Source organism: Oryctolagus cuniculus, chromosome 16 (genome assembly GCF_964237555.1).
Source record: "Oryctolagus cuniculus chromosome 16, mOryCun1.1, whole genome shotgun sequence".
NCBI lineage: Eukaryota > Metazoa > Chordata > Mammalia > Lagomorpha > Leporidae > Oryctolagus > Oryctolagus cuniculus.
The window spans coordinates 58,569,631-58,587,984 of NC_091447.1; the positions used below are offsets into that span (position 1 = coordinate 58,569,631).

At 75.0% G+C, this 18,354-nt stretch overlaps 2 protein-coding genes across 5 annotated transcripts; one reads left to right on the plus strand and one right to left on the minus strand.

The window, feature by feature from the left end:
* The first annotated feature begins 31 nt into the window (after positions 1–31).
* On the plus strand, positions 32–10,236 carry ARHGAP45 (Rho GTPase activating protein 45). Of its 4 annotated transcripts, none has more exons than XM_070058445.1 (23): positions 32–926; positions 1,649–1,979; positions 4,293–4,436; positions 4,534–4,618; positions 4,717–4,789; positions 4,894–4,960; positions 5,032–5,169; positions 5,240–5,301; positions 5,457–5,567; positions 5,661–5,741; positions 6,172–6,360; positions 6,455–6,592; positions 6,705–6,895; positions 7,004–7,128; positions 7,215–7,292; positions 7,368–7,454; positions 7,543–7,715; positions 7,796–7,984; positions 8,106–8,243; positions 8,338–8,564; positions 9,018–9,228; positions 9,423–9,489; positions 9,604–10,236. In XM_070058445.1, the coding sequence occupies exons 1-23, from the start codon at positions 837–839 to the stop codon at positions 9,852–9,854; spliced, it is 3,246 nt and encodes a 1,081-aa protein (XP_069914546.1). In that variant the 5' UTR covers positions 32–836; the 3' UTR covers positions 9,855–10,236. The 4 variants fall into 4 exon arrangements, with proteins under 4 accessions (XP_069914546.1, XP_069914547.1, XP_069914543.1 ...); XM_070058446.1 differs by lacking the exon at positions 32–926 and adding an exon at positions 946–1,085 and having other exon boundaries at positions 6,726–6,895; XM_070058442.1 differs by lacking the exon at positions 32–926 and adding an exon at positions 947–1,085.
* Positions 10,237–11,395: 1,159 nt separating this feature from the next.
* Positions 11,396–17,406, minus strand: POLR2E (RNA polymerase II, I and III subunit E). The gene is made up of 8 exons (XM_070058462.1): positions 17,249–17,406; positions 13,343–13,517; positions 12,702–12,817; positions 12,321–12,401; positions 12,077–12,135; positions 11,843–11,921; positions 11,680–11,757; positions 11,396–11,598 (listed from the first exon to the last, which is right to left on the minus strand). The coding sequence occupies exons 1-7, from the start codon at positions 17,303–17,305 to the stop codon at positions 11,692–11,694; spliced, it is 633 nt and encodes a 210-aa protein (XP_069914563.1). The 5' UTR covers positions 17,306–17,406; the 3' UTR covers positions 11,396–11,598; positions 11,680–11,691.
* Positions 17,407–18,354: the final 948 nt, after the last annotated feature.

Sequence of the window (18,354 nt, forward strand, 5' to 3'; positions counted from 1 at the left end):
ACCTGTGGGCTCCAGGTGCGCGCCCGACCCGCCCCAGCTTTGAGCACTTGCGCGGAGGGCCCCCGAGTGCCCACGTGGGCCCGTACTTGGTGGCGGCACCTGTGCGCGCTTGGGTGCGGAGTGGGGTGAGGTCAGCGCCCGGCAATGCGGCGGGCACCGGAGGAGCTGGGAGAGCCCGGCCCGGGCGCCATGAGCCGCCGGCGGCAATGCTCCAGGCGCTGCTCGGCTGGGCATGCGCCTGCCCCCGGGCCTGGCGGCACAGGCTGGGCACCGCGGGCCCGGGCGGCCCTGCCCCGCGTCTTGGGGCCCCGCCCTTCTCCGCTGAGGTCAGTGGGTGCGGGGCGAGGAAGGAGAGTGCGGAGGAGGCGGCTGGGGTCCGCGCACCCGCAGGTGGGCGCCTCCTGTTCCCCTGCGGGGCCGCGGCGGGGGTGGCCCGCGTCGGAGGGGCAGGTGGGCGCACCTGCGAGGGCCTGAAGCCCGAGTCCGCGCGCGCGCCGCCGAGAGGGGCGGCGTCCGCTCGGCCGCCCGTGCAGGCCCGCGGCGAGCGGGAGCGGGAACGGGAGCGGAAGCGCAGCGGGCGGGGCCCCCTCGCGCCCACTCCGCAGAGCGGCAGGCTGAGGCCGGAGGGCGGGGCCGGGTCTGCGGCCGGCTCCGAGGCCTTTTCCTGCCCGGGGAGGGCCCGCCAATGAGGGCCGGGCCCGTCACGTGGGCCTGACAGCTGGGGAGGGGGCGGCCTCCACGACGTGGTCCCCAGGCAGCCGGCGCCCCAGCCGCCGCGCGGAGCGCCCCCGCCCCCCCGCCGCCGACCCCTTCGCGCCGGGGGGCCCGGTCCCGCCATGTTCTCCAGGAAGAAACGAGAGCTCATGAAAACCCCCTCCATCTCCAAAAAGAACCGGGCGGGAAGCCCCAGCCCGCAGCCGTCGGGGGTGAGTCGCGCCTCCCGGGGGCGTGCAGAGCGGGCGCGGGCCAGGGGCGCCCCGGGCACCATGCTGGGCCGGCGGGGGGCCCACGCCAGCTACAGCCCTCGCAGGGCTGCATTGCAGGGGCCTCGGCAGAGGGACCCGGACCTTGGCGTCAGGCTCAGGGTAGGGGCCTGCAGGGTGGGCACGCGGGGGTGGGGGCGCCATCCCAGGGGCCGGAGCGGGCGGGGAGTGGTCCAGGGTGGGGGGAGTTGGGCTTCCGGCTCTGCTGAGCGGGGCCTCTGCCGGCCTGGGAAGGGGCGAAGTGGCTGGGGCTGGAGGTTTGGGGGGTAGCGTGGGGTGCTGGGGTCTGGGGGCGTCGGCCTAGGAGGCCTGGAGTGGACGTGGGACGGGTGGTCAGGAGGACCCTGGAACGACGGCCAGCGGGAGGTGTTTTATGGAAAAGTCCTGCGCGGCGGCCCTCCCCACCCCCACCAGGAAGTGGGGTGCCCCCACCCCATAGCCCCCTCAGGCCCCGCCCCGGCTGTGGTTTCGGCAGGGATGTTGTTTGTGAAAGCTGTAACAGAGGATGTTGGGTAACAGGTGGGGGGGGGCTCGCTACCAAATCTCAGCCCTATGACCTCTGGCCTCTGACCCCAAGAGCCCCACTTTGCTGATGGAGAAACTGAGGCAGTGTCCAGGCTGCAGCACCCCCTTGCTTAACCAGCACCCACCCCTCCCCCTCCCAGGAGCTGCCCCGGAAGGAGGGGGCCGATGCCTCGGGCCCCGGACCCATCCAGGAGCCGCCGGCCGCAGCCGCCAGCGCCAAGGCCACGGGCACGCTGAAGCGGCCCACCAGCCTGAGCCGCCATGCCAGCGCGGCCGGCTTCCCGCTGCCCGGGGCCACCTCCTGGACACTGGGCCGCAGCCACCGCAGCCCCCTGGGTGCCGCCAGCCCCGGGGAGCCGCCCCCGGAGGGGCCCGGCCCCGAGGCCAGCGAGGACATCTCCCTGCTGCTGGCCGAGGTGGCCCGCTTCGCCGAGGGCCTGGAGCAGCTCAAGGACTGTGTCCTGCGTGACGGTGAGAGCCGGGCCCGCGGGGAGGTGGCCGGGGCAAACAGGGAGGCACGAGTGGACGCGGTTGGGCAGCAGGTGCGCGGGCATGGAGGCCTGGAGGGCCGGGCACGGGGGTCCAGGGAGCCACGGCAGGTGTTAGGGGAGGGGTAGGGCGAGTGAGAGCCCCGGGAGCTGGGGGGCGGGCGGCGCTGTGGTCGGCGGCCTGGGTCGGCCGCGCAGTTCCCTCTTGGCCTGCACGCGCGGCTGACAGCCCGGCTTCCTGTCGAGTTATTTTGATCGGCTTCCTGTTTGTCCCTGGCAGCGGGCGGGCACCTCGAGGGCAGGCACGGCCCTCCCCGCACAGCAGGCTTCCCGCGCCGGCTGTCCCCGGAAACCGCGGTGCCAGGGCCGTCACGCCCCCCCCACCTCTGCTGGCGCCGAGCCCCCTAGGCCAGCGGGCAGCAAGGGCGGGGGCCAGGATGCGCCTCGGGGCGCTGACGGTGGGGGAGGCAGGGAGCCCGGCGTTATCTGGGCCCGGGGTGGGGGCAGCCTTCCTGGGGAAGCCGCCTAATCTTGGTTCCTTTCCGATCCTGGCGCTTCCTTGGAGGGCCTGGTCCTGTGGGGCCGAGCAGGGGCGGGCCCTGGAGGAGCCAGGCGGGGCGGGGGTCCCGGCGGCGCTGCACCTGCGAGACCGGACCTCTGGTGCCTCTCCAGGGAGGCGCCAGGCGCAGTCTGCCCAGGAGGGGGCGCCCGCGCAGGTGATGGGGTGTCCAGGGGGCCTCCCTGCAGGTCCCTTACCTGCACGTCCTGAGCCCCGCCCCCGCCGCACCTTCGAATCAGGCGGTGCCTTGGCGCCCATCTTCTAAGCTGCTTCGGGGGACCCAAGGACCCCGGCTGGCTGCAGCCAACGGGATTCCGGCCGGGGCGGGGTCTCTCGGCGGGGCGGGGCCTCCGGACCGGCCGGAGCCAGTTTGGCGGGCAGCAGCCGCCAGGGACGCCCCCCATCAGTCCCATCTCCGTATCCTGCGCGCCCGCACGCTCAGTCCTGGGCCATGTGTCTCTGTGGGACGCTGCTGGACGAGGGCCCGGGCCGCCCGGCGCAGCCCCGAGGTGAGGGGGCGCGGGGTCCGCCCCCCAGCCCCGGGCACGTGGCTCTCAGCCCTGCAGTGCCAGGCGTCCCGCGTGCGCTTGGCTCCCTGGGCGGCAGGCACTGGGGGCCGGTGGTGTCCGGCACCGGGGGGGGGGGGTCGGGGCAGGGGCCTGGGTGCTGGAGCCAGGGTTCAAGTTAGCGGGAGGCTGGGGGGGGGCGGGAGGGGGAGGACGACCCCCAGCACTCTGATGCTGTGGTCCCCGGTGCTGCCTGCTCCATTTGCTGGTCACCTTCCAAATACCTGCCAACACCCAGGGCGCCGGGCTGGCAGGGGCCTCCATCCGGGTCACCTGGCTGGCAGGGACCCTAGCTCTTCTCTCTCTCTTTTTTTTTTTAAACATTTTTATTTATTTGAAAGAGTTACAGAGAGAGGGGGGCCCCATCCCCTGACCCCCTCCCCAAATGGCTGCAGTGGCGGAGCTGTGCCGATCTGAAGCCAGGAGCCAGGAGCTGCTTCTGGGTCTCCCACGCAGGTGCAGGGCCCCAAGCACCTGGGCCACAGCAGGGAGCTGGGTCAGAAGAGGAGCAGCCGGGACTCGAACCCGTGCCCAGATGGGTGCCGGCGCTGCAGGCTGGGGCTTTAAGCCGCCACTGCTGCCTCTGGGGATTTTTTTTTTAAAGATTTATTTTGTTTATTTGAAAGAGTTACAGAGAGAGGCAGAGACAGAGAGAGAGAGAGGTCTATCCGCTGGTTCACTCCCCAGATGGTAGGAGCTGGGCTGGTCCAAAGCCAGGAGCCAGGAGCTTCTTCCAGGTCTCCCACGCGGGTGCAGGGCCCAAGGACTTGGGGGATCATCTACTGCTTTCCCAGGCCACAGTAGAGAGCTAGATTGGAGGAGGAGCAGCCGGGACTCGAACCGGCGCCCATAGGGGATGCCAGCGCTTCAGGCCAGGGCTTTAACCCGCTGCGCCACAGCGCTGGCCCCAAGGGGGGGGGGTCAGGTTTTGAACTCAGATGCTGTGCCACGGGACACTGCCCCCTCCCCACGAGCTCTGGGCGGGGCCTGGGGTGAGCAGTGTGCAGTGGGGTGGCCCTGGGCAGGGTCCTCAGCCCGGGGTCAGAGGGCGTGGGGGCCGGGTGGTGGCGCGTGCCCCGCTCGGCCCACAGGCCGAGGCCCCGACCTGCCGCCTGGCCACGCCCTCCCTCCCACTCCTGACTCCTTCCGTGGCCGCGGCTCTGCCCTGCAGACCTGCTGGAGGCCCGGCGGCCGCTGGCCCACGAGTGCCTGGGCGAGGCCCTGCGAGTGATGCGCCAGGTCATCTCCAAGTACCCCCTGCTGAACACGGTGGAGACGCTCACAGCCGCCGGCACCCTCATCGCCAGGGTCAAAGGTCAGCGGGCAGGACGGGCTGGGGGAGCCGGACGGGCAGGGCTGCTCCCGTCCCTGCCCCGGGCGGACCCCACGGCCGGCCCTCCCTCTGCCCCCAGCCTTCCACTACGAGAGCACCCATGAATCGGACAAGCAGGAGTTCGAGAAGGCGCTGGAGACCCTGGCCGTGGCTTTCAGCAGCACGTGAGGGCGGGGCCTGCGGGGCGGGTGGGGGCGGGGGCGGGGGCGGGCGCGCGCGTGCCCCTGCCACTGACCCCCGGCGCTGACCCCCGGCCCTGCAGTGTGTCCGAGTTCCTCATGGGCGAAGTGGACAGCAGCACCCTCCTGGCAGTGCCCCCCGGGGACCCCAGCCAGGTGAGCGGTGGGCGGGGCAAGGTGGCGCGCGCGGGGGGGGGTCCCCGCAGGCCCTGGGGGCCAGGGGCGGGGCTGTCTGACCTGTGCCTCCCTCCCGCACGCAGTCCATGGAGAACCTCTACGGCCAGGGGGGCGAGGGGGCCCAGGCCGGCTCCGAGGACTGCGAGGCGGGTGAGTCTCGTCCTGCGGGGGCGGGCGGGGCTGGGGGCGGCGGCCGGGCTGACCGGCCCCGCCCGGCGCAGGCGGCCTGGCCCCCGAGGAGGTGGACCTGCTGCTGCAGCGCTTCGAGGGCGGCGTGGACGCGGCCCTGCAGTACGCCAAGCACATGGCCAAGTACATGAAGGACCTGGTCGGCTACCTGGAGAGGCGCACCACGCTGGGTGAGCGCCCGGCCCGGGGGGAGGGGCGGGAGGCCAGACCCCGCCCCCACTCACGCCCCGCCCCCCGCAGAGATGGAGTTCGGCAAAGGCCTGCAGAAGATGGCGCAGAGCTGCAAGCAGACGGTGGTGCAGGTGGGGGCCTGCCGGGAGGGGGCAGACGGTGGTGCAGGTGGGGGCCTGCCGGGAGGGGGCTCACGGTGGGAGCAGCCGCTGGTGCGGGAGGGGGCTCGCGGCGGGAGCAGGGTCCCCGCAGCCCCGTGACCCGCCTGCCCGCCCACCCATCGCAGCCCCACATGCCCCTCCTGTCCATCTACTCGCTGGCGCTGGAGCAGGACCTGGAGTTCGGCCACGGCCTGGTGCAGGCGGCGGGCACGCTGCAGGCACAGACGTTCATGCAGGTGGGCGGAGCCCCGGGGGTGGGGGGTGGGGGCCGGCGTCTGTCCCTGCTGACCGCGGGCGCCCGTCCACGCTGACCCCGCCTCGCTCCGCAGCCCCTGAGCCTGCGGCGGCTGGAACACGAGAAACGCAGGAAGGAGATCAAGGAGAGCTGGCACCGCGCGCAGAGGAAGCTGGTACGGCCTCCGCGCCCGCGCACGACGCCCCCTCGGCTGCGGGGAACCTGGGGCGCACGGCCCCCAGCCCCATTTCAGAGGCGCGCGCTCCTTGGGGGCCCCGCTGTGACGGGCACGGGTCCGGGTCCGAGGGCGGCGGGACCCCGCGTCCAGCCCCGCTTCCCTGTGCGCCCGGCCGCAGGTCTGCACAGCGCGGCGCCGGCTGGTGATGGAGTCGTTACTCCACACGCACCCTCAGGCCTCTCCTCCAGCCGCCACCCGGGCGCCCGGGCCTCTGAAGCTGCGGGTGCGGGCCGTGGGCAGGGAAGTGGGCACAGCGCGGCGGGCATCCCCGGACCCTGCCGGCCTCTGTTCCCACCGGGGACGAGGGAGGGGGCGCAGGACCCCGCCCCGCAGCTGCAGATAGGTCTCCTCGCTCCCACGCCCCCAGCAAGAGGCGGAGTCCAACCTGCGCAAGGCCAAGCAGAGCTACGTCCAGCGCTGCGAGGACCACGACAAGGCCCGCCTCCTGGTGGCCAAGGCCGAGGAGGACCAGGCGGGCGCCGCGGCCGGGGTGGGCGGCACGGCCTCCAAGGCCCTGGACAAGCGGCGGCGGCTGGAGGAGGAGGCCAAGAACAAGGTGAGCGGGGGGCGCGGGGCGGCCCCAGCGCTCGGGCACGGCTGCCCCGGGGCCGGGCCGGGTGAGCGCTGAGCCCCGCGCGCCCGCTCCCCAGGCGGAGGAAGCCATGGCCACGTACCGCACGTGCGTGGCGGACGCGAAGACGCAGAAGCAGGAGTTGGAGGACACGAAGGTGACGGCCCTGCGCCAGCTGCAGGAACTCATCCGGCAGAGCGACCAGACCATCAAGTCGGTGCGCGGCGTGGTGGGCGGTGGGCGGTGGGCGATGGGTGGCGGGCGGCGGGCCCCGCCCCCGCGCCGCGGCCCCGCCTCCTGACGCCGGCCCCGCCCCGGCCCGCCCGCAGGCCACCATCTCCTTCTACCAGACCATGCACATGCAGACGGCACCGCTGCCCGTGCACTTCCAAATGCTGTGTGAGAGCAGCAAGCTATACGACCCCGGTCAGCAGTACGCCTCGCACGTGCGCGGGCTGCAGCGCGGCGAGGAGCCCGAGGTGCGCTACGACTTCGAGCCGCACGTCCCGGCCCACGCCTGGTAGGGCGCCGCCCCCAGCCCGCCCGCCTGCCCGCCCGCACCCTGCCCCCTGCCCCCTGCCCGGCCTCGGCGCCTACACCCGCGCCCATCCATCCCCGCCCTCCCCAGGTCTCCGGTCACACCCGCCGGGAAGGGCAGCCTCGGCACGGGGGATGCGGCGGGGGCCGAGGCCGCGGGCAGCTCCCCGGAGGAAGCTGGGCCCAGCGAGGGGTCACGTGCCAAGGAGCACAGAGGTGAGCCCCAGGCGCGCAGGGGTGGTGCTGGCCTCCCCCCCGCGCGCGCCCCGCTCGGCCCTTCCTCCAAGCCCCTCCCTCCGCAGGTGTGCGGGGCCACCAGGTGCACAAGTCCTGGCCCACCTCGGTCGCCGAGAGCATTTTGGAGTGCGGCCCTGGCGCAGGTGCGGGGCCGCCGGGCGGGGTGCAGGGTGGGCGGGGACCCCTGGCGCCCGTGGCTGACGGCGCCTCTTGCTCAGGGGACCCGGAGCTGACGCGGACGTCGTCCTCGGGGACCATGTCCTCCAGCGAGGAGCTGGTGGACCAGGAGGCGGCCTTCGAGCAGGGTGAGGCGGCCGCCCGGTGGCGGCGGGGGTGGGCGAGGCCCGCGGCGTGTGGCCGCCCTGTGACGCCGGCCGCCTGTCCCGCTCCCAGCTGACCTCAACGGCGTGGCCCCCGAGCTGCCGGTGGCCGTGCCCAGCGGGCCCTTCCGCAACGTGGGGCTGTCCAAGGCGGCCCGCACGCACCGGCTGCGCAAGCTCCGCTCGCCCGCCAAGTGTCGGGAGTGCAACAGCTACGTGTACTTCCAGGGCGCCGAGTGCGAGGAGGTGAGGGGCCCGGGGCCCGGGGCGGGGGGGGGGGTGAGTGCGCGCCCGGGGCGGGCGGGGCTCACGCCTGCCGCCCCCAGTGCTGCCTGGCCTGCCACAAGAAGTGCCTGGAGACCCTGGCCATCCAGTGCGGCCACAAGAAGCTCCAGGGCCGCCTGCAGCTCTTCGGCCAGGACTTCGGGCCGGCGGCGCGCGGCGCCCCCGACGGCGTGCCCTTCGTCCTCACCAAGTGCATCTGCGAGATCGAGCGGCGTGCGCTGCACACCAAGGTGAGGGGGGCGGGGCACCAAGTGAGGAGGGGCGGGGCAGGGCGGGGGCACCAAGTGAGGAAGGGGCAGTGTGGGGCAGCGCGGGGCGGTGCCGTGCGGGGCCTGACCCGCGCCCTCCCAGGGCATCTACCGCGTCAACGGGGTGAAGACGCGCGTGGAGAAGCTGTGCCAGGCCTTCGAGAACGGCAAGGAGCTGGTGGAGCTGTCGCAGGCTTCGCCTCACGACATCAGCAACGTCCTCAAACTCTACCTGCGCCAGGTGAGGGACACGGGGCTGCGGCAGGCACGCGGGGGCGCCCGGCCGGGGCCTCACCCTGGCCTCGACCTCACCCTGGCCTCGCCTGTCCTCGCAGCTGCCCGAGCCCCTCATCTCCTTCCGCCTCTACCACGAGCTCGTGGGGCTGGCCAAAGAGAGCGCCAAGGCAGACGCGGAGGCCAAGGCGGCCGCCCGAGGCCGGCAGGACGGGGCCGAGGGCCAGGCGGCGGCCGTGGCCATGGCAGGCCGGCTGCGGGAGCTCCTGCGGGACCTGCCGCCCGAGAACCGGGCCTCGCTGCAGTACCTGCTGCGGCACCTGCGGAGGTGAGCGCGCGGCGGACTGCGGGCAGGCGGAGCCTGGGGGAGCACGCCCCGCCCACGCCCCGCCCAGCCCGCTCACGCCCTCCCAGCTTACGCCCCGCCTGCCCGCTCACCCCCAGCCCCCTCCGAGCTCATTCATGCCCCGCCCACCACCACCACCACCACCACCACCACCACCACCACCGCCCCCCGCCCAGCGTGCTCACGCCCGCCCCTCCCAGCCCACTCCGCCCCGCCCCTCCCAGCCCACTCACCCCCGCCCCTCCCAGCCCACTCACCCCCAGCCCCCTCCGAGCTCATTCATGCCCCGCCCACCACCACCACCACCACCACCGCCCCCCCGCCCAGCGTGCTCACGCCCGCCCCTCCCAGCCCACTCCGCCCCGCCCCTCCCAGCCCACTCCGCCCACCCCTCCCAGCCCACTCCGCCCCAGCTCGCTCTGGCCGCCCCCGTAGGGTGGTGATGGTGGAGCAGGACAACAAGATGACGCCAGGGAACCTGGCCATCGTGTTCGGGCCGACGCTGCTTCGGCCGAGGCCCACGGCGGCCACCGTGTCGCTCTCCTCCCTGGTGGACTACCCCCACCAGGCCCGCGTGGTCGAGACCCTCATCGTCCACTACGGCCTGGTCTTCGAGGAGGAGCCCGAGGGGGCGCCAGGGGCTCAGGTGAGGGCGTGCACCGGGGTCCCGGGCCAGGAGCTGGCTGGGGCTTCCCGTCGCGGCCTGGCTCCCCGCCTGCCCTGCCCGGTCCAGAGGTGCAGCCCGAGGGGTCAAGGCCCGGCCATGACCTCGGGCCAGCGGCTCCGCAGGGCTGCGCCTGGCACCGTGCTGGTCTGTAAGAGAACCATGCCCTCCCCCAGCAGGACGTCGCGCCCAGCCAGCCGGCCCCGTACCCGGAGGCAGAAGCGGCCGAGGACGGGGACGCGGGTGAGTGGGGCCCTCCAGGGCTTCCTCCACGCCCCGCTGTGGCGCGGTGCCCTGACCCCTGACCCCCGCCCCCAAGCCCGTGGGCCCCCACCCTGACGCGCTCCCTCCCTCCAGAATCCCGGCCTGCGTCCAACGACTCCGACTCGGAGCTGGAGGAGGCCTCCGACCCCCTGTCCTCGTCGGACGCCAGCGCCCTGCATGGCCTCGGCCTCCCCGACGGGCAGGACGGGGCCCCCCTCAGCGGCAGTGAGGAGCAGCTGGGGGCCGGGGAGGACGCGGGCGGCGGCCCGGCGGGGCGGCTCCCGGCGCGCAACAGCAACCAGTCCAACAACGCCCCCTGGGGGAGGCGGCTGGAGTCAGTCTGAGCCGGCCGGAGCGCGCTGGCCTCTGCGCTCTGTGCTGTGTGGGCCCCGGCCCTGCTGGCCGCCGCCTCCCCCGTGCCGCCGCCCCGGCGCCTCGCACGCCTCCTCGTGTACAGTGAAGTGTGCCCTGCTCTCGGCGGGGCCTGCGGGACGTCCCCTGGACAGAGGGGCTCCCAGGAGTGGGGCGGCCCCACCCTCAGCAGAGTCCCCGTGGACAGAGCTCCCCAGGGAGCGGCCGGCGCCCGCCGGTCACCAGCGCGTCCTCCCTGGGGCCGATGGGCCGCGGGTGCGGGTGGGGGGGGCAGCCCGCGGGCTCAGGCACAGGAGCCCGGGACCCCCAGCCTCGGCCATGAATTTCACTTATAATAAAGTTCAAGGGAAGCTGCCCAGGCACTGTCCCCTCACTGAGCCCTCCCCGCCAGTCTGGACACCACCCCCCCCTTGCCCGTGCGGCTCACTGAGCCCTCCCTGCCAGTCTGGACAACCCCCCCGCCCGCGCGGCTCACTGAGCCCTCCCCGCCAGTCTGGACACCCCCGCCCGTGCGGCTGACCGCGGGGGCCTCGCACACCGTGTGCCAGGGCTCTGAGGGCTGGGGAGGGCCCGCCTCGGCCTGCACAGCCGGGTTCACGGGCAGCTTCCGCACATGGCTGCGCCCAGAGCGCGACCCCCGGGCCGGCCCACAGCCCGCACACGTCTCGGCAGCGCTGGCCCAGGCCTGGAAGGCCCTGTCTCGGCCGCACAACAGCCGCGGCGGGTACGCGCCCCCGGGAGGCAGCGGCGGCTCCAGGGCCTGGCCCACGAGGGAGCCCTGGTTCAGCCCCTGCCGGTGCCTCCCGTGGGTGGGCCGTCCCGGTACCCGCCCCGCAGAGGCGACGCACCAGGGGAAGTCGCACAGCCCTGGACGGCACCGCGGCCGCACGCCCACAGCCCAGCGCTGGGGGGGGAGGGGGCACTGCGTGGGCCCCCGCGTGAGCCGGGCGCAGCCCAGAGCGGCAGGGCGGGGCCGAGCACGACCACCACGTGACGCACGTGACACACACATGGCAGCACCGTGCGGGAGCCCCAGCGACGCGCACAGAGCGGCGGGGGCTGGGACGGCACTGCTCCTGCAGCGGTGGGGGGAGGCCCAGCCCCCGCGCCGCCCCACACTGACCCCCAGCGGGTCCGCGCCGCCCCACACTGACCCCCAGCGGGTCCGCGCCGCCCCACACTGACCCCCAGCGGGTCCGCGCCGCCCCACACTGACCCCCCAGCGGGTCCGCGCCGCCCCACACTGACCCCCAGCGGGTCCGCCGCCCCACACTGACCCCCAGCGGGTCCGCGCCGCCCCACACTGACCCCCAGCGGGTCCGCGCCGCCCCACACTGACCCCCCAGCGGGTCCGCGCCGCCCCACACTGACCCCCCCAGCGGGTCCGCGCCGCCCCACACTGACCCCCCAGCGGGTCCGCGCCGCCCCACACTGACCCCCAGCGGGTCCGCCGCCCCACACTGACCCCCAGAGGGTCCGCGCTGCCCCGGGCCCCCACAGACCCAGCCTCGGCTTCCAGGGAGAACGTTTTATTCACACAGAACCCCGGCCCCCTGACCCGGCCGCGCCCGACGGCGCCCCCGGAGCTCACAGCACCGCGTCCACCCGGGGGGTGCCGGGGCGGGCGGGTCCTGGCCCTCCCAAGTCGAGCAGGCCGGGCCCGGGCCCACTGCACAGAGGGAACAGGCGGCGTCCGTCCGGGCGTCGGTCCTCCACCTGTGGGGCAGAGGAAGGGCCGTGAGCGCCCCGCCCGCCCCCCGCCCGCCCCGCCCCGCGCAGATGGGCCGCCCCGCTCACCTGCAGCGGCCGCTACTGCACCAGCCGGTAGGTGATGTACCTGCCCGCGGTCTCGCTCGGCCGGATGATCTTGACCACCTGCAGGGGCGGGGCCGCGGTCAGGCTGGCGTGGGGACCCCAGGCCCCCCGGGCGGCCTCGCAGGGTCCCCTGCCCCAGGCTCACCTGTCCTCGCTTTATGCCGAAGTAGCGCGCGACCGGGTCCCCGGCCTGGATCCGGGGCAGCTGGTTCTCCCTTAGCTTGCTGCAGGGCGCTCAGGAAAGCCGGCGGGGTGGGGGGAGGGGAGCGGGGTGGGGGGGAGCCGGGGAGGGGGGAGGAGAGGAGCCGGGGGAGGGGGGAGGGGAGAGGGGAGGGAGGAGGAGAGCCCGGGGCGGGAGGGGGAGCCCCCGGAAGGATACTATCGAGCCAGCAGCTCCGTCACCTCCTCCTTGGTCATGACCACGTGCTCAGGGACCAGCTGGGGAGACAGGGGACTCGCACTGTGACCAGGGCTGGGAGGGCCCCGCCGGGGGACAGGAAGGCCCCGCCCCGCAGGCCCTGCCCCGCCCCACCCCGCCCCGCAGGCCCCGCCCCGCAGCCCCGCCCCACCCCGCAGCCCCGCCCCACCCCAGGCCCCGCCCCGCCCCGCAGCCCCGCCCCTACCTCGTGCTCCGTGATGTTGATGAGCAGCTCCTGCTGCAGGAACTGCTCCAGGACGTACTTGGGGGCCATGTCCACCAGCGACTGCGGGAGACCGCGCTCAGGGCCGCCCCGCACCCCGCCTCGGCCCAGGCCACCGGGACGCGCGCGGGGACACACGCGGGGACACGCGCACACACGGGGACGCGCGCGGGGACACACGCGCACACACGGGGACACGCGCGCACACACGGGGACACGCGCGCACGCGGGGACACACGCGGGGACACACGGGGACGCGCACACGCGGGGACACGCGCGGGGACACACGGACACGGGGACACGCGCGCACGCGGGGACACACGCGGGGACACACGCGCACGCGCACACGCACACGCGGGGCACCTGCTTGGCTGAGGGCGTCATGCCCTGCTGCACCACGATGAGGGCGCGCGTGATGTTCTCCTCCTGCATGCGCTGGCAGTACACCTTGATGGTCTTGATGCCCACCTTGGGCTCCTCTGCGGGGACACGGCGCTGAGCCCCCCGCCTTGGGTCCTCTGCTGAGCCCCGCCCCCACCTTGGGCTCCTCTGCGGTCTCAGCGCTGAGCCCCGCCCCGCCCGCCGCCCAGGGGCAGCTGAAGGTCGGGGCGGGGTCCCCACAGCCCCAGCGCAGGGCTCTGCCGAGGGGCCCACAGCGCTCCTCACGGCTCCGTCACCCCTCCAGACGCGCCCAGACGCCAGCAAGGGGAGCCGGACCGACCCCGTGCGCTCCCGGGACCACGTGCCCCAGCACCAGCACCCACACGGGCGCCAGTCCCGGCCCAGCGCCCACCAGTGGGCGCGGGAGGCAGCACGAGGCGCCGCGCCCGGGCCCTGCACCCCTGCGGGAGGGAGACGCGGAAGGAGCTCCAGCCTGGGCCCACCGCCGCCACAGCCATTGGGGAAGCAGACAGGTGGGCGGGGCGGAGCCAGGGCACCGGGTGGGCGGGGCAGGGGGCGGGCACCGGGGCCACGCCCACCGCGGGCAGAGGGCTGGGCCTCACCGGGGAAGAAGACGAACATCTGGTCGGTGGGGTCGTCGTTGTGGGCCACCAGCACGGTCAGGTCCGTGCGCCGCGGCCGCCCCTCGCTGGGCTTGTCCCCGAACTGCGCCTTGAACTCCTCCAGGGTCTGGTCCAGCTCGTCCTGCGTCACCAGGTAGCCACGGTCGTGGCACAGCTGTGGGGAGAACCGGACGGTGACCCCAGGACACACGCGGGGCCGCACACAGCCCTGCAAAGGTGACCCCGGGGCACACGCAGGGTCCAGCCCAGCCCTGCACAGCTGACCCCAGGGCACACATGGGGCCCCGCCCAACCCTGCACAGGGGACCCCGGGGCACACGCGGGGTCCAGCCCAGCCCTACACATGGGACCCCAGGGCACACGCGGGGTCCAGCCCAGCCCTGCACAGGGGACCCCAGGGCACACGCGGGGTCCCACACAGCCCTGCACAGGGGACCCCAGGGCACACGCGGGGTCCAGCCCAGCCCTGCACAGGGGACCCCAGGGCACACGCGGGGTCCAGCCCAGCCCTGCAAAGGTGACCCCGGGGCACACGCGGGGTCCCACCCAGCCCTGCACAGCTGACCCCAGGGCCTGGCCCAGCGCACCCGGCCCTCCCGGCACGGAGTAGCCAGGGCGGCAGGGTAGGAGAGCTGGGGTCCCTGGGGAAGACAAGACGGGGCTCGAGGAGGGGCCGCCCACTCACCCAGACTCCACTAAGGCCAGCCCCAGAACGATGGGCCCCGGCTACGCATGCGTCCCAGCCGCGTCCAACCCCCGCCTCCCGACACCCGGGATGCGACCCTCGAGCGTGCAGCCGGCGCCTGCAGGGCGCGCCCCGCTCCGTGAACGCGTCCCGGCCGGCACCTGCACCCACTGCCGGACCCCGACCCTGGCCCGTGCAGCCCCACACCCACTGCCAGCCGACCCCCGACTTCTGACCCCCCGACCCCCGCCCGCCTCCGTGAACGCGCCCCGGCCGGCACCTGCACCCACTGCCGGACCCCGACCCTGGCCCCTGCGGCCCCACACCCACTGCCAGCCGACCCCCGACTTCTGACCCCCCGACCCCCGCCCGCCTCCGTGAACGCGCCCCGGCCGGCACCTGCACCCACTGCCGGACCCCGACCCTGGCCCCTGCGGCCCCACACCCACTGCCAGCCGACCCCCGACTTCTGACCCCCCGATCCCCACCCGCCTCCGTGAACGCGCCCTGGCCGGCACCTGCATCCACTGCCGGCCCAACGCTGACCCCGACCCTGGACCCCGCGCCCCTCTCCGTGAACCCGTCCCCGGCCGGGACCCACACCCATTGCCGGCCGACCCCGACCCCGGCCCTGGACCCCGCACCCACTGCCAGCCGACCCCCGACCCCCACCCTGGACCCGCGCCCACCTCCATGAACGCGCCCCGGAGGGGACCTGCGCCCACTGCCGGACCCCCACCCCCGACCCTGGCCTGTGCGGCCCGCCGCAGCGCGCCCTGGACCCTGCGCCACTGCCGGCAGACCCCGACCCTGGACCCGCGCCCACTGCCAGCCTACCCCGACCCTGGACCCACGCCCGCCTCCATGAACCCGTCCCCGGCCGGGACACGAACCCACAGCCGGACCCCGACCCTGGCCCGTGCGGCCCCGCACCCACTGCCAGCCGACCCCCGATTTCCGACCCCCCGACCCCCGCTCTGGACCCGCGCCCGCCTCCGTGAACGCGTCCCCGGCCGGGACCTGCACCCAATGCAGACCCCCGGCCCTGGACCCCACACCCACTGCCGGCCCACCGCTGACCCCGACCCTGGACCCCGCGCCCCTCTCCGTGAACCCGTCCCCGGCCGGGACCCACACCCATTGCCGGCCGACCCCGACCCCGGCCCTGGACCCCGCACCCACTGCCAGCCGACCCCCTACCTCCGACCCCGACCCCCACCCTGGACCCGCGCCCGCCTCCGTGAACGCGCCCCGGGCGGGACCTGCGCCCACTGCGGGACCCCCACCCCCGACCCTGGCCCGTGCGGCCCGCCGCGGCGCGCCCTGGACCCCGCGCCACTGCCGGCCGACCCCGACCCTGGACCCCGCGCCCGCCTCCGTGAACCCGTACCCGGCCGGGACACGAACCCACAGCCAGACCCCCGACCCGGATCCGATCCCCGGCCCTGGACCCCGCACCCCTCTCCGCGAATCCGTACCCGGCCGCGACCCGCACCCACTGCCGACCCCCGACCCCCAACCGCCGACCACCGACCCAGGCCTGTGCGGTCCCGCCGCGGCGCGCCCTGGACCCCGACCCCGACCCTGGACCCCGCGCCCCTCTCCGCGAACCCGTACCCGGCCGGGACACGAACCCACAGCCAGACCCCCACCCCCGGCCCTGGACCCCACGCCCGCCTCCGTGAACGCGCCCCGGCCAGGACCCCGCACCCACTGCCGACCCCAGACCTCCGACCCCCGCCCTGGACCCCGCACCCACTGCCGGCCGACCCCGACACCCGGCCGGCACCCACGCCCACTGCCGGGCCCCGACCGCCGACCCCGGCCCCCGATCCCGCGCCCCGCTCCGTGAACGCGCCCCGGCCGGACTCCCGACCCCGACCCCCGCCCCGGACCCCGCAACCCTCTCCGCGAACCCGTACCCGGCCGGGACACGAACCCACAGCCAGACCCCCACCCCCGGCCCTGGACCCCACGCCCGCCTCCGTGAACGCGCCCCGGCCAGGACTCCGCACCCACTGTCGACCCCAGACCTCCGACCCCCGTCCTGGACCCCGCACCCACTGCCGGCCGACCCCGACACCCGGCCGGCACCCACGCCCACTGCCGGGCCCCGACCGCCGACCCCGGCCCCCGATCCCGCGCCCCGCTCCGTGAACGCGCCCCGGCCGGACCCCCGACCCCGACCCCCGCCCCGGACCCCGCGCCCCTCTCCGCGAACCCGTACCCGGCTGGGACACGAACCCACAGCCGGACCCCCACCCCCGACCCTGGACCCCGCGCCCGCCTCTGTGAACGCGCCCCGGCCAGGACCCCGCACCCACCGCCGACCCTGGACCCCGCGCCCCTCTCTGCGAACCCGTACCCGGCTGGGACACGAACCCACAGCCAGACCCCCACCCCCGACCCTGGACCCCACGCCCGCCTCCGTGAACGCGCCCCGGCCCTGGACCCCGCACCCACTGCCAGCTGACTCCGACCCCGACCCTGGACCCCACGCCCCTCTCCGCGAACCCGTACCGGGCTGGGACACGAACCCACAGCCAGACCCCGGACCCGGATCCGACCCCCGGCCGGGACCCGCAGCCACTGCCGACCCCCGACCGCCGACCCCGCCCCCGATCCCGCGCCCCGCTCCGTGAACGCGTCCCGGCCGGACCCCGGACCCCGACCCCCGCCCCGGACCCCGCACCCACTGCCGGCCGGACCCCCGACCCCGACCCCCGCCCCGGACCCCGCGCCCACTGCCGGCCGGACCCCCGACCTCAACCCCCGCCCCGGACCCCGCGCCCGCCTCCGTGAACGCGTCCCCGGCTGGGACACGAACCCACAGCCGACCCCCGACCCCCGGCCGGCACCCGCACCCACTGCCAGCCGACCGCCGACCCCGGCCCCGATCCCGCGCCCCGCTTCGTGAACGCGACCTGGCCGGACCCCCGACCCCGACCCCCAACCGCCGACCCCGCCCCCGATCCCGCGCCCCGCTCCGTGAACGCGTCCCGGCCGGGACATGAACCCACAGCCGGACCCCCACCCCCGGCCCTGGACCCCGCGCCCCGCTCCGTGAACGCGCCCCGGCCGGACCCCCGACCCCGACCCCCGCCCCGGACCCCGCGCTCCGCGACGCCGGCCCCCCTCAGGCCGCACGGACGCCGCTGGGGGACCCCGGGCTCGGCGGCCGCCCCCGCCCCGCGCCTCACCTGCATAATGGTCTTACGGATCTTCCACAGCCGGTAGGTCTCCTCCTCGTCGTCCATGCCTGCAGCCGCCGCCGCGCGCTCGCTCGCGCCACACCAGCGACTGCGCTCCCGCGCGAACTGCGCCTGCGCCAATATCCAGGCAGGCCCCCAACCAGGCCCCCGCCCGCCCGGGGCCGTCTCCGGCGAACGCCTGAACGCAGCGACGTCCGGAACAGGCAGCGCCACGGACAGCTCGAGGCTGGCGGCTGCGGGCGGCCGCTCGCTCCGGCCCGCGTCGGTTCCGGGAAACCCGAGACGGCGCTCCCACTTCTGCTGTGCCCGAGTCTGTCTGCACTGCAGCGGCGCCCAAGGGAGAAGACTTGTGTGTGTTTAGACTGACAGCCGGGGGCCGGCACTGGGTAAAGCCGCCGCCTGCCGCTCATGGACGCCGGTTCGAGTCCCGGCTGCTCCACTTCCCATCCAGCTCTCTGCTGTGGCCTGGGAAAGCAGTGGACGATGGCCCAAGTCCGTGGGCCCCTGCACCTGCGTGGGAGACCCCAATGAAGCTCCTGGCTTTGGATCCGCTCAGCTCCGGCCTTTCCGGCCATCTGGGGAGTGAGCCAGTGGATGGAGGACCCCTCTCTCTGTCTCTCCTTCTCTGTAACTCTGACTTTCAAATAAATTTAAAAAAAGTTTTTTAATTGTTAAAAAGTACAAAGATTGACACCTGTCGGGTACCGTGTGCGGGGAGGCAGAGGGTGTGGCCAGGCCGACCGGGCAGAGAGCCGGTCGGAGCAAGGCGGGGGCGGGTCCCCAGGCCTCGGAGTGGGGTGCTCCCGCCAGGATGGGGCGCGCACCGCTCAAGGGTTCCCCGCGGAGGAGGCAGGGGGGGCGTGCGTGGACACTGCCGGCGATGGCACGGGAGGCTGGGTCCAGGGCAGGGTCCCAGGTCCTCGGCCACTCGTGCGCCAGCCGGGCGGGGCTGGGGGTGCTCAGGAGAACGGGAGGGGCCCGGCACGGCTCCAGGCCGCCCCGTGACCTCTCCCGCCTCGCCCTGTGAACGGGCAGCCAGCCCAGCGACCGCCACAGGCTGAGTGGCCAGGGCTGGCCGTGTGCCTCGCTCGGCC

Coding starts and splice junctions, on each gene's coding strand:
- ARHGAP45 (XM_070058442.1), top strand. CDS start 987: ATGCTGGGCCGGCGGGGGGCCCACGCCAGCTACAGCCCTCGCAGGGCT. Junction 5,170..5,239: donor GGAGAGGCGCACCACGCTGG/GTGAGCGCCCGG, acceptor CGCCCCCCGCAG/AGATGGAGTTCGGCAAAGGC. Junction 6,361..6,454: donor AGGAGGAGGCCAAGAACAAG/GTGAGCGGGGGG, acceptor CCCGCTCCCCAG/GCGGAGGAAGCCATGGCCAC.
- POLR2E (XM_070058462.1), bottom strand. CDS start 17,305: ATGGACGACGAGGAGGAGACCTACCGGCTGTGGAAGATCCGTAAGACC. Junction 13,518..17,248: donor TCCGTAAGACCATTATGCAG/GTGAGGCGCGGG, acceptor TTCTCCCCACAG/CTGTGCCACGACCGTGGCTA. Junction 12,818..13,342: donor GATGTTCGTCTTCTTCCCCG/GTGAGGCCCAGC, acceptor GTGTCCCCGCAG/AGGAGCCCAAGGTGGGCATC.